Here is a 23,523-nt window from a genome sequence, read left to right on the forward strand (position 1 = left end):
GGGGAGTAGAAATGTCCGGTGCGAGAGAGGCGGGTTGAGGTTTCCAGGGTTACAGTAGTGCAGAAGTTGTCGTATGCTGAGGCAGTGAAGAAAGTAGAGGAAGGTGGGTCAAGGGGGAGGGATCCGGAGAGGAGTGGTGTGAGTAGTAGATATGTACCAGTACAGAGGGATAGGCCAACAAGTGATATGTTTCAGTAAGATTGGATTTTTTTGCATTTATAGCAATGGTTATCAAAAGAACTGCAGGGATGGAACGTAAGTCACAGAAAATTGAGGTTGTGGTGACAGCTGCAGAGAGGTATTTGGGTGTGCGAGACTTGATGTCAGAAGAGTTACAGGGTGTGTTAAGTGGTAGCGTCCCATCCTTTCAGGTTATTGGCCTGAGGAAGGACTAAATATATTTAAATAGTGGAGTATGGTGGTGGGTTTTTGTGAGTGTTGGGTTAGATGTTAGGGTATTTGTTAAAGGGGGGGGGGGGGGGGGGGGGAACATAAAGCAAAGTATAAGGGCGTTATACTCCAGTCCAGTAGGTGGCGGTAATGCAACATTTATTGGATGCCAACCGCCGTTAAACCTAATCGAAGAAGAGCTATCGCTTATTATCGCGTCAGTACAAACTTTGTAAGTGTATGCATCATACGTGTCACTAATTTTGGAATGCTCAACTCGCCATAGCCCCGCCTCCTCAGTTCCGGAATTTTGTCTCCGGAAGTACAGTACTTTTTTTGGTTCACAGGAAAAGGAAAAAAAAACTGCTGTTAGGAAACAAAACAGCAAAGTGAGTTTTAGCGACGAATGTGATTATTTTATAATTTTACAATAGTAATACGTATCATAATAAATGACGAGATGTGATTTAGTTTGGCATCTTAGTTTGCTTCTTTAGCATTTGTAGCTAGCCAAAATTAGCTAGCTAACTAGCAACGACGCTATGCTGTCGTTTAACGGTAATTCCCAAGTGTCTTATCTTCTGCAAGCAAAGTGGTTTGCTTGCAATCGATTCCACAACAACTAGCGTGCTAATGTTATCCTGCATCGTGAATGGATAGGAGTTTGATTATTGGAGTAACTAGCTAGGTAGCTTTCTTGTTACATTGTTGCAGCTTGCTAACAACATAGCTAACTGTCTAGCCAGTCAGTATTAAGCTGTTGCGCTCATTACAGCAGGCTAACTAGCTAGTTCGTTTTCGTGCTGTTACTTAGGTAACTCGCAAATGCAATTACTAGCTAGTAGGCTACAGTAAAATAGTTGAACAATAACCATATATATCCCACGCTTCGAGTAAGTATTTAACGGTCATGTGCATGGTAGCTCTATCTCTGTCATTGGCTGGCTTACTCAGTTAGCAATGACTTAATACTGACAGACACACATACAGCTTACTTACCCCATTTAGTGGTTATTGTAGCCTCAATGGGATTGACTGTTATACATGTTCAATAATAACTATGACAACAAACACATGTGCCTATTACCATTCATATGTTGCATTCCTTTTTCTTTATAGAATGCCTGCCCCTAAAAGACACAAGTCTTTTCAGGATCCTCAAGCGAAGAGAAGAATGGTGGAGCAGAATGAAGTTGCCATGCCATCCAACAAAATGACACCAGCCTCTGCATCGTCAAGCAACCCCCAAAGAGAAGCACCTTTGCGAAGAAGGAATAAGAAAAAGCCCCCTGCAGAACTAAAAGAGGGAAATAAACCTGCAGGGTCCAGCCTCCATTCCTCCAAGACAAAATCCACCCAAAAGGCCAGGACTAGGACCAAGTTCAATCCACCTGTAAAGAACGCCAAGCTGCTGAAAGCCACAAGTGCCTCCTCAAAGAATCCCAACTCTAAAGGAACCCTAAAAAGACCAGCCAAGATCTTCAAAACTGCTTCCACAGAGTCTGATGAGGAGCTTATCAGAACTCATAAACCCCATTGCATCAGAAAATACTCTAATGGGGATAGAGGTAAGCGTAAAGGGTCACAGTCTAACCTGAATGAAGAAGTATTGCTCTCAGACCCTGTGCAGAGGGATCACAATTATGGTATACCCTCTGCGTCTTGTGGTAGTCATTCTGAAATTGAGGAAAATAAAAGGAAAAGAGTCAGAGAGTCCACCGGAGGCCCAGAGACCCAGAGAGATGTGAAGATGGAAACTCAAATATCTTCAGAACCCTTACCTGAACAATCTGGACAGATGAAGTGGAGCATTGAGACACATGAGGTGCAGGATAATTCCATTACCACCCCAACAGATGAAGTTAGTGAGAGTTTTGAGACCAAGCCTGACACACAAATGTATCCTTCAGCATCCCCTGAAAAAGCTTTAGACCCTATCCATAAGCAGGTGAACCAGAATAATTCGATTACCACCCCAAAAGATGAAGTTAGTGAGAGTTTTGAGACCAAGACTGACACACAAATGTATCCTTCAGCATCCCCTGAGAAAGCTTCAGACCCTATCCATAAGCAGGTGAACCAGAATAATTACATTACCACCCCAACAGATGAAGTTAGTGAGAGTTTTGAGACCAAGCCTGACACACAAATGTATCCTTCAGCATCCCCTGAGAAAGCTTCAGACCCCATCCATAAGCAGGTGAACCAGAATAATTCCATGACTACCCCAACAGATGAACTTAGTGAGAGTTTTGAGACCAAGCCTGACACAAAAATGTCTCCTCCAGCATCCCCTGAAAAAGCTTCAGACCCCATCCATAAGCAGGTGAACCAGAATAATTCCATGACTACCCCAACAGATGAAGTTAGTGAGAGTTTTGAGACCAAGCCTGACACAAAAATGTCTCCTCCAGCATCCCCTGAAAAAGCTTCAGACCCCATCCATAAGCAGGTGAACCAGAATAATTCCACGACTACCCCAACAGATGAAGTTATTGAGAGTTTTGAGACCAAGACTGACACAAAAATGTCTCCTCCAGCATCCTCTGAAAAAGCTTCAGACCCCATCCATAAGCACCAAAGTAGTGAGAAACATGAGGAGCAGAACGATTCCGTGACCATCCCTACATATCAAGTTAATGAGAGTATAGAGAGCAAGATTGATGCATATAAGAAGTCTGCAGACCCCATACCTGAACTACTGAAACAGAGCACTGAGACACAGGATATGCAGGAAAATTCCATGACCACCCATACAGATAAAGTTAATGAACATTTACAGGCTAAGGTCGGTGCAAAAATATTGTCTCCTCCAGCCATAGGCTTAGTAGCATATAGTAGCAGTAGTGATTCTGAATGTGAAAGTGAGGGAAATGACAGGACGGGAATCACAGAGTCAATAGATGTGAAGATGAAAACTCAAGCATCTTCAGAGAAGGCTTCAGACCCTGTCCCTGAACAGGTGAAGGAGAGCAGTGAGACGAGGCAGATGCAGGAGGATTCCATGACCACCCCTACATATGAAGTTGCCGAGGATTCCATGACCTCCCCTACATATGAAGTTACCGAGGATTCCATGACCTCCCCTACATATGAAGTTACCGAGGATTCCATGACCACCCCTAGTGAGAGTGTAGACACCAAGCTTGATGCAAATATAAAGCCTCCATCTATAGAAGTATATTCAGAGGAGACTTCAGACCCTGTCCCTGAACAGGTGAATCCTGAACAGGTGAATCAGCTATACATTGAAATAGAGAAGGTGCAGGAAGATTCCATGACCACCCCAACAGATGAAGTAAGTGAACGTTTAGATGGCACGCTTGATGCAGAAATAATGTCCCTTCCACCTTTAGAAGCATCCTCTGAGGAGACCCATACATTTGAAGTTAGTGAGAGTGTAGAGACCAAGTGTTCAGAACTTGCACCTGAACATGTGACACAGAGCACTGAGACACAGGAGATGCAGGGAGATTCCGCGCAAGCCCATGCAGATCAAGTAAGTGAGAGTGTAGACACCAAGCTTGATATCGAAGTAAATTCTCCTCCACCTGTAGAACTATCCTCTGAGGAGACTTCAGACATTGTCTCTGTCTCAGAACAGGTGCTGCAGAGCAGTGAGACACAGGAAGTCCAGGAAGATTCCATGACCACCCCTACAGATGAACTTAGGGAAAGTTTAGGAACAAAGTCGGGTGCTAAATTAAATTCTCCACCCCTAGAGGTGCTTTTCAGTGCTCTAAAGGAGTCCAGTCTTTGCAAACATCCCCTGTCTCATACGATGCGCTCAAATGTCAAAGAGTTTCTGGAAGAAGAGGATTCTTTAGAAATCACAAAAAAAGACTGTGACTTTGGTGTAACAGAGAGCATTGAGTGTACTTTAGACCTGGAGACCCCGATTATTGTTGAGGATATGGAGATCGGCCACTGTGTTGTGGAGGTGGTGGGAGAGAATGGAGATGAGGTGGATAGTGATCTGGAAATCATAGACAACTCTGAGAGGCCAGAGAAGACACTTGAGCTAACCAAAGGGTTTGAAGATGAGTGCAGTGTGGATAAAAGTGAAGATGGTATTGAAAAGAAAAGCACAAGTTCCTCTAACCAAGACAGCACAAATTGTGGGAAGAAGGAAGCTACTAAAAAAACACAGGGTAGCCTGGAAAAACCCAAGAAACAGCAGATGAACCCTCAGGCCCGGACCAAAGCCCGACTAGCAGCACTAGCTGAGCAAAAGGCAGCTGCCTCTAAAAAAGCGAGCAGGCAGCTCAACCTCCTGGCCCTATGTGAAGAAATAGCAGATGATATCGCCACTGACACAATGTTAATAAAGACGAAGGAGGAGGAGGAGCAGGTTGTAACAGTTAAGGCTGAACCCAGCAAGGAGCCAGAATGCACACCGCCTGTCACACAGGCTGAGACTGTTCCTATACCTCCAACTCCTGCCGGGCCCGAGGAACCCTCTCCAGCAGTAGAACCCTCCGCTGAGGAGCCTGCTCCAGCCAAGCCCCCAGCTCCAGAGCCACCTCAGAGGCGTTTCTTCATCAGCCAAGTGACGGTACCCCTCAAAATCCACGAGAAGAAGAAGCTTACCAGGTTCCAGAGGCTGCGGCAGGTGGAGCTGCAGCGGGAGAAGAATATGTCCTGGACCATGGTGAAGAAGCTCAAGTCCGATCAGAAGATGATTCCAGAGACTGAGACTAAACCTTCCCCTCCAGCAGCAGCACCTGTCCAAGTGACCACACCCCCACCACCCTCAGCCAGTCCAGTAGCACCCACAGTAGCTGCACTCTCCCCAACCAGTCCAGAAGTAACCCCAAAAGTTGAGCCCCCAAAAGTTGAGCCCCCCAAAGTGACCCCCAGTAAGGGACCCACCCTGAGAAAGAGGACGCTTCCAGCAGAACCCCCGCCGATGCCCAACGGGCTGAAAGCTCAGAAGGCCAAGCCTGTGGTGGAGTATAAGCCTTACAAATCCAGGCCCAAGTACTCCTTTGATGACTTTGAATGTGATGACGAGCCGAAACCCACAGTGCAGAAGGCAGCAGTGAGACCTACAGCCGTTCAGAGGGCAGCAGTGAGACCGACACCTACTACCATTCAGAGGGCAGCAGTGACACATACTACCATTCAGAGGGCAGCAGGGAGAACTACACCTACCACCATTCAGAGGGCAGCAGTGACACCTACACCAGAGGCCGAAAACGGCAAACACGAAGTAACTTTCTTAAACATTGATCTAAAATTATAAAATGCAAGGATGAGTTTGTGTCAAAAATGGTATGGAAATGAATTCTTACCCTCTTAATTTCTCCTTCCACAGGACTCAAAACCTACCGTGCAGAAGCCAGAAAACAGGGGTCAGAAAACAGTAGGACCTACCGCCCTGAAAACAGTAGGACCTACCGCCCTGAAAACAGTAGGACCTACCGCCCTGAAAACAGTAGGACCTACCGCGCCGAAAACAGGACATATCACACAGAAAACAGTAGGACCTACCGCGCAGAATACAGTACCAACTGTACAGAAGGCTGTAGAGATACCAACCCCTATGTCCACAAATGGTAAACATGAGGTAAGTTTCTTAGTTGTAATAATACAAATGTATTATTTACATTTCTATAGCGCTGTTCATAGAATCTCAAAGCGCTTCAAGAGCAAAAAACAAACAAGCAAAATATCATGACAGGTCAACCAATAGAGGCCAAGTCTTTGAAAGCTGCATCCCCCAAAGATGGAGAGGAGGGACACTTTAATAGCTTGAGCGGAGAGAGCTGTTCAGAGGATGGTAGATGATGGAGTCTGCTGATGATCTTGTATAGGGAAAGTCTGGGTACCAGCCTGACTTCCAGCCTCTGGACTTCTCCGTTTCCACTCTGTGTAGCACCCACTTAGGTGATGCTCTGGGAACCAAAAAGCTCATCACACACAGTTCAGTATAATAGCCAGTCGTCCTCATTACGAGTCTTCTGCCTGCGCACTGTTGTATTACTAGATCTCCCATTCCTCTCACACTTCAGGCGACTCCTCAAATGATGTTCTAAGGAGATCAATAATTGGCAGCCACTCACTCTCACTCACTCATCCCCATAGCTCCGGCTGGCGCATAGGGCAGTAACAAAGGCACTCCATTTCTGTCTGTCTCTAAGCCGCCTTCTCCACTGTGCCACAGCTCTGCTGATGTTGTTGAAGCTCTGTCTCGATTGTACTCCGCCACGTTGTCTTGGGCCTCCCCCTCTTACATCTGTCCTCTGGAGTCCAATGGACTGCTATTCTTGGGATCAAGTCTGTACTCTTTCTCAGGTACTCCAGTGGTGTCTCTTGAGTATGGCAGCTATGGCTTCCTGCTTCGTTTATATAAGGAGGTTGGTGTTTGATATTGTGTTTGGCCAGAAGATGGTCATGAAGTTGTGTGGAAGGTAGATTGTTTTTTCAGGTCTGCTTCTGTCATTTTCCAGCAATCTGAACCATAAAGGAGAGTTGCCAGTACACAGCTCTGCAATATTTAGAGTTTTGTATTTGTGCTGTATTGTCTGGATTTCCAGACGTTATTGAACTTCATAAAGATTGCTTTATTGATTCTGGTGCAGATGTCTTTGCTGGTGCCTCCATCATGGCATATGGTGCTCCCAAGGTAACTAAAACTGTGGCTTAACCCCAGGGTCCTGTTCCTTGATTTTGGCTGATTTTGCTGTGTTGATGGACATGACCTTTGTCTTGCTGCAGTTGATAACCAGGCCAACTTGCTGGCCAAAGGACTGGACAGTTTTCTCTTGTAGGTGTGTAGGTGTGTAGGTGTGTGTGTGTGTGTGTGTGTGTGTGTGTGTGTGTGTGTGTGTGTGTGTGTGTGTGTGTGTGTGTGTGTGTGTGTGTGTGTGATAAAAGAGCCAGGTCATCGGTGAAGTCAAGGTCTTCTAGAGTAGAATACCAGGTCCATTGTATTCCTCTTGCCTGATCTTCTGTGGTTCGCCGCATGACCCAATCTATTGTCAGGTTGAAGAGTAAGGCTGACATCACACAACGTTGACGAACTCAGCTTCACAGCAAAGCTCATGTTGCTCGTTACCACAGTGCATGAAAAAGTTGCTGTAGAACTGTTTTATGATGTTAACAACATGGGTGGGGATTCCACAAATTCTTAAGATCTTCCATAGGCTTTTGCAGTGAATGCTGTCAAAAGCCTTCTGGAAGTCAATAAAGTTGAGTTTGTTGCCAGTCACTACATTGCTCAATGAGGGCAAAGATCTGGTCTGTAGGGCAAAGATCTGGTCTGTACAGCTCCTTCCTCCCTCCCTCGTTTGTTCCTAAGCACTTTGTCTACAGCTGAAGACATCCGTTGTACGATCATTTTGCAAAAGATCTTGCTGGGAACAGATAAAGGTGCGTTGCCCCTCCAGTTGTTACAATCGATTAGAGTGCCCTTAGGTACCCGTATGATCACCCCCATGGTCCAATCTGAAGGTATCGTTCCCTTCAACCAGATATCAGTGAAAAGTGAAAGGATGTTTGCAGCCACTACTGGATCGATTTTGAACAGCTCGGCATTGAGGTTATCAGGAACTGTAGCTTTCCCGTTTAGTGACTTGATGATAGTGATTATTTCGTCTTTGGTTGGTGGGTTGGTGTTTTATGTTTAGATCTTCTAGAGCAGCTTTAGGTGTTGTGTGGTAATTAGATCCACCTGGGATTCTCTGTTGATCTTCTCTGAAATGTTCTGTCCATCTTGCTCCCTGTTCATTTTCCGTAGTCAGGAGATTGCCTTGCTTGTCTTTTGATTTGAGTATTTGACTTGAATTTTCTGCCACAGATTTGGTTAGTGATTTTGTATACTTTTCCTTGCTGGTTGCTTGCTGCTGCTTTTTCAGGTAGGCCCTTTTTGTTTCTTCCTACTAGCCTTTTGACTTGTGTAGATTTTTCTGTACTGCTCCTGCAATTCTAGTTTGAGCCTTTGATTTGGCATCTTGTATTTTTCATGTCTGTTCTTTCCTCGGATCATTTCCCATGTTTCTGGGGTGATCCATTCCTCGCGTTGCCTTCTGTGTCCTATGGTTTTCTTGCTGCTTTCACTGTAAGCTTGAACCACTTTCCCCCACTTCCTGTCTATTTTCCTCAGTCGCCGCCTCATCTTCTTCTGTGTTGTTTGAAAGGGCTTGATACTTGTTGCGAACTTGCATTATGAAGGTTATCTTGACTGTTTGGTACGTCAGCATGCCAACATCAAATCTTGTTCCTTTTGTCAGTGGTCTTGAACGTTTCAGCTTTAGATTGATGTCGGCAGTCAGAAGATGGTGGCCACTGGTGACATCTGCCCCCTTTCACACCTTGATGTCCCTCAGTGAACTTCTCAACTTGCCGTTGGTTTCCATTCCATTCGTTTTCTCAGCCCCTTTCTATAGGATGATGGCGACACCTTCATGATGTTGTCTGTCCTCCCATCCAGAGTGTAGTACTGTTTCTCGTGGAACCAGAGCTAGTTCACCTAGCTTCACTCACTTCCAGGATCTGTAGCTTGTATCTCCTCCCTTCGTTGGTAACCTGTGCCAGCTTTCCGGACTCAAACATTGTTTGAACATTCCATAAGCCAACGTGCAGTTTGTATTTGGTGTTCAGTGCTCCCATCTTCACTCAGCAGTTTCCCGTAGGCTTTCACTGATGGCGGTCATACAAGTCTGGGAGATCTTTGCATCCAGTTGTAGGATTGTCATTTGTTGTTGTTTCTGTACCTCCATTTTTTTACCGGATGGGGTTGCTAGCCCCCATACCCAACCGTCCACTTCTGGTTTGAGGAGATTTTGGATTTGGCAGCCAGATGAAACAAAAAAAAGCTGGTACTGTGTCCAGACGCACTTTAGCTAGCTATCCATGAATAAAAGTGTTAACATGCGAATCTGTAGTTTAAAAACACCAGATATATGCAAGAAAAACTCTTATCAAAAACAAAAGAGCTGATTTAAAAAAAAAAATCAACAATTAAAAACACCTAAAAAATTACTATGTACACATTTACAGTAGCTCTATGCTTAGGTTGCTATTAGGGCACAATGGCAACTGTAGAACTATGCTACTTGAAATAACTTTCTTGGTTGTTATGCTGGTTGTGTGGTACTGTAACTGTCTTTATCTCCCCTCCTTCCACAGGACTCCAAACTTACTGTACAGAATGCAGTAGTACCTACCGTACAGAAGGCAGACATGCCTAGACCCAGTGTACAGAAGGCAGTGGTGGTACCTATATCTTCCCCCAAAAATGAGCAGAAAGCAGAAGCACCACCTACGGCCAAAACTGGCAAAGATGAGGTAACATCCTTGGACCTGTTATTTCTTTATTAGCATGTAAGAATGGTAGGTTTGTGTTAGAAATTATATTAAAATCCCATTCAATAACTGTACAGGGCACTTCAGTGACGCATTAGAAGCAGTGTGGATCATAATACAGCCATTTTCATGGTAAAAAATGATTTTGGCGCCAAAATGTATCCCTCTTAACCTCTTGTCTTTCCACAGGATTCCATAGCACCAGTGTTCTCCCCTCCCTCTGAAGAGCCCCCAAGAGATTCTGTTGACAAAGAGCAGTGTGAAGAAAAGCCTACGGGTACTCTCATGTTTGATAACATCCAAATGACAGTTTGAGCAGTGTTATAACACATTGTCATATCATACATTGTGTAACAAGCTTCTTATAGAATGTCTCTTACTTATCAGTTACTGAGATAAAACCCGCATCCCCAGAGGTCAAGACGGAGGACAAGACAACAACAGAGAATGCCTCTGACTTGTAAGAATTTACACTCAAATTACAATGACCAAATAGTTTTCTGCACAACGACTATTTTCCGGAGCAATTCGAACAATGTCTGTGTTTCCATGGCAGTGGGGTCGTTCAATCAGCAGGTAATGGCAGTCCCCTCTCTGACGAACGTCTGCAGAAAGAAATCAAGAAACTAAAGGAGACCGACAAAGACGGAAATCAAGCCATTATTGTGAGTGTTTCAGTCCTTCGCCGAATACTGCCCACTGTACTTTGTGTTCTCTTTTGTAACACAGTGATGTTATTCAAAGACTATGCATGTTCCTAGCTTGGTCCCAGATCTGTTTGTGCTCTTACTTGCTGTCATTGTCAGGCCAAAGGTTTGGCATGACAAGGAGTTGGCATGATTGCACAGACTGACACTCAGGCTAGTAAGTTCCTATATTTAGATATAATCTATTTACCATATGTCAGAACTGACCTAGAGTCTGTGCGTGTCACCTCCTAGGATGCAGGGCAGAAGCACTTTGGCCCAGTAACCTGCAGTGTGTGTGGGATGCTGTACTCCGCTGCCAACCCAGAGGATGAATCCCAGCATTTGCTCTTCCACAACCAGTTCACCAGTGCTGTCAGATATGTGGTGAGAATGAGCTGTCTCCCACACATGAATGTGTCCCATAGGACTCTGGTCAAAAGTAATGCACTACTGTATATAGGAAATAGGGAGGCGTTTGGGACGCAGACTATGCGCGCCAACTCGTCCCCTCTGACTCAAACACCTCTCACATACACACACATCTCTCAACTTATAAACCACTGATTTGTCATGCCGTCCACAGGGGTGGAAGAAGGAGAGGATTTTGGGGGAGTACCCCGATGGCAAGATCATCCTTGTCCTTCCAGATGACCCCAAATATGCACTGAAGAAGGTATGTGTCCTTCAGGCTCCAAATGTACACATTATCACATATGGAAAAACATTGACTATAATACGATGAAAAAACTATTCATCTAAAATACTGTGTACTTTAAATCCCCCTGATACACACAACTACATATGTTGAGAGTTTGTAAACCCCTGATATACAGTGGGGTCCATAATGATTGGCACCCTTGATGAAGATGAGCAAAAAAGACTATAAAATAAATAATACAAATACTGAGCTATATTGTATGGTCAAAAGAAATTGGACAGTTATATTATTTTATACTAGATACAATTGCACAGGGATTTTGAGTAATAAAAAAGCACTTTACAAAATAAAATGTAGCATTATTCCCATACCATTATTACAGAGAATCAGGAAAATTATGATACCCTCTCCCTATTGGCTAGTTAGCTTATTCAAGCCTTTTTTCAAAATACAACACTGCCCCTCAAAAAAAAAAACGATTTATCTGACTCACTTTTCAAAGCTGTCTAGAAATGCACCCATTTTGTGCTCTTGTAGGAAGCAATCACTCCCCCATTGCTGACTGCAAATTGTTTATAACTGGGCTAATAACTAACTAGCAAAGGATATGAACAAATGTACAAATGTGCACACGTCGCTACAGTACATGTAGCTCGCTCTCGCTTTGATCTCAAAACAAGTGCATCTACTCACGACCGCTCATGCTGTAAACACAGTCCAGTTCAAAGTGAATGGCAAAGGTCTATTTGCATAAAGGCCTACAGCAGCTCTAATTGGTTATGGCGCACATAATCTGTGTAGGGTACGGGCATGAGGCAAGCCTGTCAATACAATAGAATCCTACTCGGATGCGTTCTGCCCACAACAAAATCTATTGCATAGTTTTTGTTTCGGGATGTTGCATTGGAAGTGGCTAATATTCCGTTGAGTCGATCACAATTCCCACAGTAAAGGGAAACGTTGATACTGTTAACTAACAGGAAAACTCTAGAAATTTGAAGTTCAATCTGGTGCTGCTTTGCGTGTGCTGATATTTCTTCTGCAAGGCAGTCCCAGGGGAGCGGCGCAGCAGCACAGCTTAGAGGGAACATTGATTGGCACCCCTGTTTTTCAGTACTCTAGCACCCTCCCCTTGCTAGGATAACGACAAAGCCTTTTTCTAAAATGTTTTTTGAGATTGGGAACAACTTGAGGGATCTTAGACCATTCCTCCATATAGAATCTTTCCAGATCATTGATATCCTTTGTCTGTGCTTATGGACTGCCCTCTTCAATTCAAACCACAGGTTTTCAATGGGGTTCAAGTCCGTAGACGGAGATGGCCATTGCAAAATGTTGATTTTTGTGGTAAATTAACTGTTTCTTTGTGGATTTTGATCAGTGCTTATTGTCTTACTGGGAGATCCACTTGCGGCCAAGTGTCCGCCTCCTTGCAGAGGCATCCAGGTTTTTGGCTAAAATGTCCTGGTACTTGGTAAAGTTCATGATGCCGTTGACTTTAAAAAGGGCCCCAGGACCAGTGGAAGCAAAATAGCCCCGCCCCATAACATCAAAGATACACCACCATATTTTACTGTAGATATAAGGTACTTTTCTGCATATGCTTCTGTTTTTCAACGCCAAACCCACCACTGGTGTGCGTGGCCAAAGAGCCTTATTTTCATAGCACCGGTTCCAATCCAAGTGCCAATGCCGTTTATCTATCAGGGGGTGCCTCAGCACCCCTACTTCCCACGGCTTTGAACACCTTGTAACTGTGGATCCAACATGCCAATTATGAAATGTTGATACTGTAAATTACGATTTTTCTAATATCGAAACGTGAAGTGCACATTTTAACTCGTGGGTGGTTCACTTGTATGACAATAAAGCGCTATCTATTATAATCCTCAACCCATCATTCAGAACACAGATTAATCTTGATTTACAGGATTTTCCTCACTTAGACAACACATTTGCAAAAGTTGCCCAATTAGCAGGAGGTATGGGGGCATCTTCTTGTCACGCACAGTGCTCAAGTTTATAACTTCTGTCAGTCAAAACCCATACAGCGTTGTGAAGCGGAGAACCTGAGCTCTGACGCCATGTATAGCATGTTACTTTTAGGCGCTTATCAATTACAAAATCTGCCAGTTTCAACCCGTATATGGGATGACGGGTGCTGTGAGTGTAATGGGTTAAACAAAATGTATTTCTCTGAGCAATTGTATTAGTGTAAAATAATATAATTGTCTTATTATTATTTTTTGCCTACAATATATGTTTGTATTGCTTATTTTATACAGTATTTTTTGCTCATATTTATCAAGGGTGCCAATAACCTCTGTTCATCACTACAGTTTAATTGTCCTGTAGTCCAGGGTCATATTCACTAGGCATCAAACAGAATGAAAACTGACTGTAACAGGGAGGGATAAGAAACACTGGTTTTCTGTTGCAAAAGGTTTTGCTACGGTGTTCACTGATGAATAAGACCCTGCAAAGAAGTCTTACACAGCCTGTTTATTGGTGGTTTGTCAGGTTGAGGAGATTAGAGAGATGGTGGACAATGACCTGGGCTTCCAGCAGGTTGAGACCAAGTGTCCCTCCCAGACTAAAACCTTCCTGTTTATCTCCAATGACAAGAAGGTAGCTGGGTGCCTTATCGCTGAGCACATTCAGGAGGTGAGAAAGACTGTGTGGGTTAAGGCTGGGAATGTGTGTTTGTTGGGAGGGTGGTTGCGATGCAAAGTCAAGAGACTTTATTGTGACGATGTATTCGCTGCTGTTGCATGTATGTGATTGTATGTGCGTGTGCAGGGCTACAGGGTCATCGAGGAGGCGGTGCCCGAGGGCTCGGAGGGAGAGAAGGTGATGTTTGAGCGTCAGAGAGCCTGGTGCTGTTCCACCAACCCAGAGCCAGCCCTCTGTGGCATCAGCCGCATCTGGGTCTTCAGCATGATGAGACGGAGGGGCATCGCCTCACGCATGATCGAGTGTCTCAGGTCAGTCCGTCAGTCTTACTTGGGTATGAATCGAAGGGGGTAGAAAAATCAACATCATTTGCTCCGTGGGGGGTGGGGGGGGGGGGTGTCTGCATGCTTCCCAGCCGAAACAGTTCGGAACAGTGTTTGCATATTTTGTGGCATTTTGTTTGTTTTGGACTTCGGTAAGGTTTTTTTCGGCTGTTCGTGCACCATTTTTTTTCTCAAGGCAAGCCGAAGTCGGCAGCCAAAGACTACATCCCTTTGTTGGTGATTGGTCAAGAGTAGGTGTTCTTCAATAAAGTCTTTGTCATTCAACGAGAGACGACTCATTTTCATGGACAATTTGTCATTGAGAAATACTGCACCGGCCTCCTGGGTGGCGCAGTGGTCTAGGGAACTGCATCGCAGTGCTAGCTGTGCCACCAGAGACTCTGGGTTCGAGCCCAGGCTCTGTCGCAGCCGGCCGCGACCGGGAGGTCCATGGGGCGACGCACAATTGGCCTAGCGTCGTCCGGGTTAGGGAGGGTTTGGCCGGTAGGGATATCCTTGTCTCATCGCGCACTAGCGACTCCTGTGGCGGGCCAGGCGCAGTGCACGCTAACCAGGTCACCAGGTGCACGGTGTTTCCTCCGACACATTGGTGCGGCTGGCTTCCGGGTTGGAGGCGCGCTGTGTTAAGAAGCAGTGCGGCTTGGTTGGGTTGTGTTTCGGAGGACGCATGGCTTTCGACCTTCGTCTCTCCCGAGCCCGTACGGGAGTTGTAGCGATGAGACAAGATAGTAACTACTAACAATTGGATACTACGAAATCGGGGAGAAAGGGGGGTAAAATTAAAAAAGAATATATATATTTTTTTAAAGAAATACTGCACCAATCATCTTAGATGTAAAATTGCGTGACTCCTCTGCAAAAATGTCAAAATGAATGACAGATTTCTTTAGTTAATTCAGACTATTTTGAGGAAGTGTATAATGGCTACGGCATCTCGAAATGGACAAACAGTACTATTGCCACTTTTGTTCCTCATTTTTCAAGCCAGATTATTTTAAGGGAGTAAGCTCAGCTTGGTGCCAGCCTAACAGAAGCATGCTGACGCCTTAATGCCCCCTGATTCAGTCACATACACTGAATGTACAAAACATAGGAACACATTCCTTATATTGAGTTGCACCCCCTTTTGCCCTCAGAACAGCTTCAATTCGTCAGGTCATGGACTACAAGGTTCCATAGGGATGCTGGCCCATGTTGACTCCAATGCTTCCCGCAGTTGTGCCAAGTTGGCTGGATGTCCTTTGGGTGGTGGACCATTCTTGATACACACAGGAAAATGTTGAGTGTGAAAAACCCAGCAGCGTTGGAGTTCTTGTAACAAACCGGTATAAGTATTCAGACCCCTCGACTTTTTCCACATGTTACATTACAGCCTTATTCTAAAATGTATTTATTTCATTTTTCCCTCATCAATCTACACACAATACCACATAATGACAAAGCAAAAATAGGTTTTTAGAAATGTTTGCTAATTTATATAAAAAAAACAAAAAAAAAACGGATACCTTATTTACATAAGTATTCAGACCGTTTGCTATGAGACTCGAAATTGAGCTCAGGTGCATCATGTTTTCATTGATCATCCCTGAGATGTTTCTACAACCTTATTTGGAGTCTACCTGTGGTAAATTCAATTGATTAGACATTATTTGGAAAGGCACACACCTGTCTATAGAAGGTCCCACAGTTGACAGTGCATGTATGAGCAAAAACCAAACCATGAGGTCGAAGGAATTGTGTGTGGTGCTCCGAGACAGGATTGTGTCAAGGCACAGATCTGGTGAAGGGTACCAAAAAATGTCTGCAGCATTGAAGATCCCCAAGAACACAGTGGCCTTAAATGGAAGAAGTTTGGAACCACCAAGTCTCTTCCTAGAGCAATTGGGGGAGAAGGGCCTTCGTCAGAGAGGTGACCAACTCTGAAAGGGCTCCAGAGTTTCTCTGTGGAGATGGGAGAACCTGCCAGAAGGACAACCATCTCTGCAGCACTCCACCAATCAGGCCTTTATGGTGGAGTGGTCAGACGGAAGCCACTCCTCATTAAAATTGCCAAGTGTCAAGTCTGGAGGAAACCTGGCACCATCCCTACGGTGAAGCATGGTGGTGGCAGTATCATGCTGTGGGCATGTTTTTTAGCGGCAGGGATTGGGAGACTATTCAGGATTGAGGGAAAGATGAACGGAGCAAAGTACAGAGATCCAAGATGAAAACCTACTCCAGAGCACTCAGCACCTCAGACTGGAGCGAAGATTCACCTTCCAAAAGGTGAATCACGACCCTAAGCACACAGCCAAGACAACGCAGGAGTGGATTCGGGACAAGTCTCAATGTCCATGAGTGGCCCAGCCAGAGCCCGGACTTAAACCCGATCGAACATCTCTGGAGAGACAGTGATGCTCCCCATCCAACCTGACAGAGCTTGAGAGGATCTGCAGAGATGAATGGGAGAAACTCCCCAAATACAGGTGTGCCAAGCTTGTAGCGTCATACCCAAGAAGACTTGAGGCTGTAATCACTGCCAAAGGTTCTTCAACAAAGTACTGATTTAAAGGGTCTGAATACTTATGTAAATATATTTCAGTTTTTTTATTTTTAGTACATTTGCAAAAATGTCTAAACACCTGTTTTTGCTTTGTCATTATGGGGTATTGTGTGTCGATTGATGAGAAGAAAAAACAATTGAATCAATTTTAGAATAAGGCTGTAACGTAACAAAATGTGGAAAAAGTCAAGGGGTCTGAATACTTTCAGAAAGCACTGTACATCTTTTGTCTTGCCCATTCACCCTCTGAATGGCTCACATACACAATCCATGTCTCAATTGTCTCAAGGCTTAAAAATCGTTATTTAACCCGCCGCCTCCCCTTCATCTACACGTATTGAAGTGGCTTTAACAAGTGACATCAATAATGGATCAAAGCTTTCACCTGATCAGTCTGTCATGGAAAGAGCAGATGTCCTTAATGTTTTGTACACTCGGTGTATATACTGCTCCCCACCAGAGACTGGTTCAATCCCCACATTCACCCTTCCTACTGTACTCCCACTTGCATGTCTCCCCCTCTGTTTCCAACTGTTTAAAATCTAAAATATGTGTGTTATGTATGTATATATAATATACACTGCTCAAAAAAATAAAGGGAACACTAAAATAACACATCCTAGATCTGAATGAATGAAATATTCTTATTAAATACTTTTTTCTTTACATAGTTGAATGTGCTGACAACAAAATCACACAAAAATTATCAATGAAAATCAAATGTATCAACCCACACTACAGGCTGATCCAACTTTGATGTAATGTCCTTAAAACAAGTCAAAATGAGGCTCAGTAGTGTGTGTGGCCTCCACGTGCCTGTATGACCTCCCTACAACGCCTGGGCATGCTCCTGATGAGGTGGCGGATGGTCTCCTGAGGGATCTCCTCCCAGACCTGGACTAAAGCATCCGCCAACTCCTGGACAGTCTGTGGTGCAACGTGGCGTTGGTGGATGGAGCGAGACATGATGTCCCAGATGTGCTCAATTGGATTCAGGTCTGGGGAACGGGCGGGCCAGTCCATAGCATCAATGCCTTCCTCTTGCAGGAACTCAGGGCCAGCATATGGTCTCAAAAGGGGTCTGAGGATCTCATCTCGGTACCTAAAGGCAGTCAGGCTACCTCTGGCGAGCACATGGAGGGCTATGCGGCCCCCCAAAGAAATGCCACCCCACACCATGACTGACCCACCGCCAAACCGGTCATGCTGGAGGATGTTGCAGGCAGCAGAACGTTCTCTATGGCGTCTCCAGACTCTGTCACGTCTGTCACATGTGCTCATGTGCTCAGTGTGAACCTGCTTTCATCTGTGAAGAGCACAGGGCGCCAGTGGCGAATTTGCCAATCTTGGTCTTCTCTGGCAAATGCCAAACGTCCTGCACGGTGTTGGGCTGTAAGCACAACCCCCACCTGTGGACGTCGGGCCCTCATACCACCCTCATGGAGTCTGTTTCTGACCGTTTGAGCAGACACATGCACATTTGTGGCCTGCTGGAGGTCATTTTGCAGGGCTCTGGCAGTGCTCCTCCTTGCACGAAGGTGGAGGTAGCGGTCCTGCTGCTGGGTTGTTGCCCTCCTACGGCCTCCTCCACGTGTCCTGATGTACTGGCCTGTCTCCTGGTAGCGCCTCCATGCTCTGGACACTATGCTGACAGACACAGCAAACCTTCTTGCCACAGCTCGCATTGATGTGCCATCCTGGATGAGCTGCACTACCTGAGCCACTTGTGTGGGTTGTAGACTCCGTCTCATGTTACCACTAGAGTGAAAGCACCGCCAGCATTCAAAAGTGACCAAAACATCAGCCAGGAAGCATAGGAACTGAGAAGTGGTCTGTGGTCACCACCTGCAGAACCACTCCTTTATTGGGGGTGTCTTGCTAATTGCCTATAATTTCCACCTTTTGTCTATTCCATTTGCACAACAGCATGTGAAATTTATTGTCAATCAGTGTTGCTTCCTAAGTGGACAGTTTGATTTCACAGAAGTGTGATTGACTTGGAGTTACATTGTGTTGTTTAAGTGTTCCCTTTATTTTTTTTAGCAGTGTGTGTGTGTGTGTGTGTATATATATATATATATATATATATATAATTGAAATATGTAGTTTTGGAACTTCAACATTCACTTCTTCTCTCATTGCCCTCCCACAGGAACAACTTCATCTACGGCTCCTACTTGAGCAAGGAGGAGATCGCTTTCTCCGACCCCACGCCCGACGGGAAGCTCTTTGCTACACACTACTGTGGCACCTCGCAGTTCCTGGTTTATAACTTTGTCAGTGGAACTCGTTCAGACCAACCAAGCCCTAATTTGGTGTAACCATTCGCATCAAGGTGGATTTTTGCTGAGGCCAGGTGTGACTCCTCACCAACCAACCAATCTTGTCGTGGACATCCTGTCACAAGCACATTGTGGCTCTTTTAGACTGAACGTTTAGACTCATCAAAGACTACTGTACTGACTCTTCTGAGGGGAAATCTTGGTTTTTAATCTCAGGTTGAAAACAACAAGGTGTTGTTTAAAAGATTTAAAATCTCCCTTTAATCCCTGCATAGTATTTTGAGACAAATAATATTTTTATTTATGTTTTTTAAATAAGAAACAAGCTTTTATTGGCAGTATTAAAGAGTTTACATGCATTAAGCTTGACAGCAATAGAAAACAAAGAGCATTTCACAATTCATAGTTTATGAAGATACACTTCATTTTACTCAAACGGTTCTAAAACAATGTCCTGTTCTAATAATGCTTTTCATTCATGTTGAGCATCTTAAAACGGTTAGAAGTTGCTAATATTAAGATGAGTTGTCGTGTACACAAGGGGTTGTTCTTACACACTTCCATGTTCATCATCTCTTTACTTTTAATGAAGGGATGCGTTGACAACCTGAGGTTCCATTATGTGATACAGAGTTAATTATTGTTAAGGTCACTCTCTCAGAATTTATCAGAATGTGGTTGTTTGATTCTGTTGAGTGAAGTTTTTACTCACCATTTTCTTCACATCATGATTGTGCTCAGTCTTGCTGCCATGTGCCCTAATCATGTTCATTATTAAAATGGAGAGTCCTATTTGGGATAGTTATCCTCCTTAGGCAGTAAGTAGCATGGACTAGCAGGAAGAATAACTGGGGTAATAATGGTTGGATTTCTGTATGGGGCATTATTCTGTAGTGCTTCTAGTCAAGGCTCTTTACCCAAGTTGCCTCAGAAATATATCTAACTGCAGAAATGTTAAATGTGAGCTGTGATATAAGTGAATTGGCAAGGCAGTGAGCAATCGCTCGTTTCTGCCTGTGTATGTTTGTGCCTACTGTGAATCATAAACCTCAACCTGACTGTTAGATTTCACTGACAGACTGATCGTACTGTAGACTCCCTCAAATGTTCTCGTCCAAACTGCCCTTATTTGAGCCCCCCCTGAAATCACAATTTTTAATAATTGACCATTTCTTCTATTGGCAGAAAGTTTTATTCACATTTAGGACCTCATTGATAATACATTAAGATTTAAAAGTAAATCACGTAATATGAATAATATAAATAATGCCGTTGAAAGGGTTTAAAAGCTCAGGGTTATTTGGTTTTTGAGGGAGTTGAAAACACCATCCATGTCAAAGGTGATTATCACAGCAAACCAAGGGACAGTTGCTCAGCCATCAAAAAGTGTTGCGAGTCATACATTTTCTGGTATCAATGATTTATTCATCACATTGCCCTTCATTTTGAAACATTTTCTTTTAGAAATATTGTGGGTCGTGTAAGACAACACATTTGATTTATAAAGAGCTGTCATGTAAATAGTTATTTAAAAATAAAAAAAACTATCCTGCCCTGCTATGGTTGAATTGATTTAAGTTGACGTGTCTCACAGCTCAGTGTTTTGAGCATGAATGTAGCATTCATAATGTGATAACCTTCACAAGTTAAGCTTCATGGATACATATCACGACTTAGAATAGGTTGGGTGATGACGGCTTATTCTACCACCTAGTGGACATAGTACATGCCAACATGTTTTATTTGTACCAGTGGTGGCCAGTACAGACAAAGACCAATGTTACCATGAAGTTGAGTTGTTTGGCATCTTATCATTCATGGTGCCTCTATTTGACAGACAGGTTTCTATCCGTCTTGCTGTTGAATGTTCTAATTAGAGCCAGTCATTGCCGCCACAGCATGAATGGGTGGGTGTTCTATTACTGTCAATCCCATGTATTAGAGTAGTCAGTCACACATTTCCCTGTGAGTTTCATATCAGCTCTCTGAGACTGGCTGATGCTAGTACAGAAAATAATCGAACTCAATGGATCTGACCAGGCCACCGTCTCAACTGAAAGGGATTTTGTCTAACTTCAATATGTTAGTCTATCTTAAATCTGGCCACCATGCTCTCATTCTGTGTCTTTGTAGATGGATTGATGTAAACACTCTCTCCTGTTAGTGCATTCCTCGCCTCTCCTGTCACAACACCGGGTCTGCTCCATGGTTACTTCAGAGAAACAAAAGGACCTTAGAACAACATGGATACATCCTCAGGAGGAGGGCGTGACAAAACACTGAGCTACGTTGATCCTCAGAGCTGCTCTGATACTGATCAGGAAAAATGCTGGAAACGAATGGACATTTATGACAAAAGATTTTACAGGCAAGCAGTAAGTCTGAAAAGATCAAAACCAGGAGGTCAGTCTCCATTACAGCATAATTAATGACTACTTCCAAACACTATAGAGAAAATGATTTCCTCAAATGCAGGGTCTGCTGATGAGCCATTAAACATGAACACCCACAAAATCAGTATATTCACAGAAAATTTAAATCTACAGTAGATGATCCATTTACAGGTGCATTTACTATACTCGTCAGCCTGTGGCTACAATGACCAAGGAAAATAGACAAACACAGGGTAGACGAAACAGGTATAGATTGTTTTGCTTTATTGACATTGTTTTGCTTTATTGAAACACTCAACAGAACAATAAATCACAGCTGCCAGAAATGTAGAAAGGTCATAAACATCTATATACAACTACTGTAATAAAAGTTGATCTGTTATTGCAAGTTATGTTCATGGTTATTATGTTTGTAAATGCAAATCTGGAGCTTTCTGAGTTCACTCTCTTATGTAATGATGCAAGAGAAATGCATTTACACAGATAAATGAACTGTACAGCTAATACACAATACAACATTAAGTACCAGGGGGTTACTTACAGACAATACATTTCTAGAGCATGTGATCAACTAACAATATGTGCCATAAGATCAGTCCAGTGTCTCCTTTGAGAAGATTGTGTTGATCTGTAGGGGGGAAATCTAATGTAATCCTTTTTAAGATTGAATTTTAAGGCAGCAAGATTTGAAAAAAGTTAAAGGGGTGTAGACTTTCTATAGGCACTGTATATGACATCTCCTGGTACCTTGAATACCCTCAGTAAGATTGTAAGCTGCCTGTGTAAAAAAAAGTCCATATTTAAGTGTGTCACAGTCACAGGATGGGGCAGTGCTGGCCACAGGAGAAGTAGAGCATCTCTAGTGCATCTGGCTCCTGTGAGATTTTCATGACATCTGTCTGACCTTTGCCAGGCTGACGTTTGCCAGGCTGGACCACCACAACCTTTCCACCTCCCGGGCCTTCTATTAGAGGGTGCACTTTATTATCTGGCATCTTGAAGTCAGTCGGGGCAAAAGCTATTCCATTCTCAGCCCACAGTTTTGGTTTCTCTGTCTTGTCTTTACTGTCCTTTGAGACATCACCCTTAGCACTGCCCTTGCTGACCGGGCTTAGGTCATCCTGGTGCGGGTCTGAGTCACAGCCATGAGGCAGGTTGAAATAGGTGCACTTTGGCACCAAAGGCTTCACAGACTTCACTATGTCCTCCAAATCAGTGTGGCCGAAAAGGGAGTAAGGGACGTCTTCTTTTGTGTCTTTGCACACATCTTCAGTTGATGCAGATGTGTTCTTGTTGATATCAATAGGCTCTGAGACAGACTTTCTGATCACGCTCTCTCTGAGGAGCCACCTGTCTTTGTCTATCAGGAAACAGTCTCCAGGCCCGACCTGTGCATTGAAGGCGATACACCGTGTTGGATCACTGTATGTGCCTACAGAGCTTGTGGCATTGAAGTATGATAAGTCAGACATCACTTTGGTCTGTGCATTATGAAATGGGGAAAGGCTGATCTTACCAGGAAATTCTCTGGACTTTGGTTTCAGGGGAGATGGGGGCTGACTTTCACTGGCATGGTCTTTGACATTGGTATCTTTCTTTCCATAAAGCCTTTCGATTGTTCTCCTGACAACGCATTTGGTGATGGATTTCTTCACTGAATCATCCTCACCACTGGACGTCTCAGTTGATGTCTGTGATCGATGACCACCACTGTCAGAAGTCTCCGGTCTGTTGTCAGACAGATCTGAGGTGTTTGGGCTGGGTAGTCTTGTTTGTCCGTACTGAATGTCCACAACGCTTTTTGCTTTAAACAATTCCTTTATTGACTTGACCCTATTTCCGTCAGGCTCTCTAGTTATACAGCCATCATAGCTAAATGCCAACAAGGATCGTGGAGCTGGGGGGCACATGACTACAGTCTCTGACTTATTTATAGGCCACGTTGTCCTTTTAAAAGTGTGCACATGAGCTTTGTCTTGTTCTTTGACATCATCACCGCCTGAGACAGCAGAAACCTCTATTTGGCCAAACGGTTTGTTGCCAGTTGTCGCTATAGTAATGCTTTTCCTTTGCTCTACATCAGCAATCTTCTTATCCAGTATTTTTACTCGCTCTGCTACAGATGGTAATGGTTCCTCAAAACAGTTGGTTGTTTTTGCTTCAGTCGTTTCATAATGTTTATCCTCCTCAGAAGGCTCTTCCTCTAAGGTTTCCTGATACTCCTCCTCTGGGTATGGCTCATC

General features: G+C 44.0%; 1 protein-coding gene across 1 annotated transcript; it reads left to right on the top strand.

The window, feature by feature from the left end:
- The first annotated feature begins 702 nt into the window (after window positions 1-702).
- On the top strand, window positions 703-21,618 carry LOC120027864 (titin homolog). The gene is made up of 12 exons (XM_038972945.1): window positions 703-779; window positions 1,510-5,602; window positions 5,708-5,959; window positions 9,523-9,681; window positions 9,889-9,976; window positions 10,087-10,159; window positions 10,256-10,364; window positions 10,641-10,772; window positions 10,972-11,061; window positions 13,567-13,710; window positions 13,846-14,030; window positions 18,758-21,618. Exons 2-12 carry the CDS (start codon window positions 1,511-1,513, stop codon window positions 18,924-18,926), a joined length of 5,493 nt encoding a protein of 1,830 aa, XP_038828873.1. The 5' UTR covers window positions 703-779; window position 1,510; the 3' UTR covers window positions 18,927-21,618.
- Window positions 21,619-23,523: the final 1,905 nt, after the last annotated feature.

The sequence above is a fragment of the Salvelinus namaycush genome, chromosome 33 (assembly GCF_016432855.1).
Source record: "Salvelinus namaycush isolate Seneca chromosome 33, SaNama_1.0, whole genome shotgun sequence".
In the NCBI taxonomy this organism is placed as follows: domain Eukaryota; kingdom Metazoa; phylum Chordata; class Actinopteri; order Salmoniformes; family Salmonidae; genus Salvelinus; species Salvelinus namaycush.

Coding starts and splice junctions, on each gene's coding strand:
- LOC120027864 (XM_038972945.1), top strand. CDS start 1,511: ATGCCTGCCCCTAAAAGACACAAGTCTTTTCAGGATCCTCAAGCGAAG. Junction 10,160..10,255: donor ACAGAGAATGCCTCTGACTT/GTAAGAATTTAC, acceptor TTTCCATGGCAG/TGGGGTCGTTCAATCAGCAG. Junction 10,365..10,640: donor ACGGAAATCAAGCCATTATT/GTGAGTGTTTCA, acceptor GTCACCTCCTAG/GATGCAGGGCAGAAGCACTT.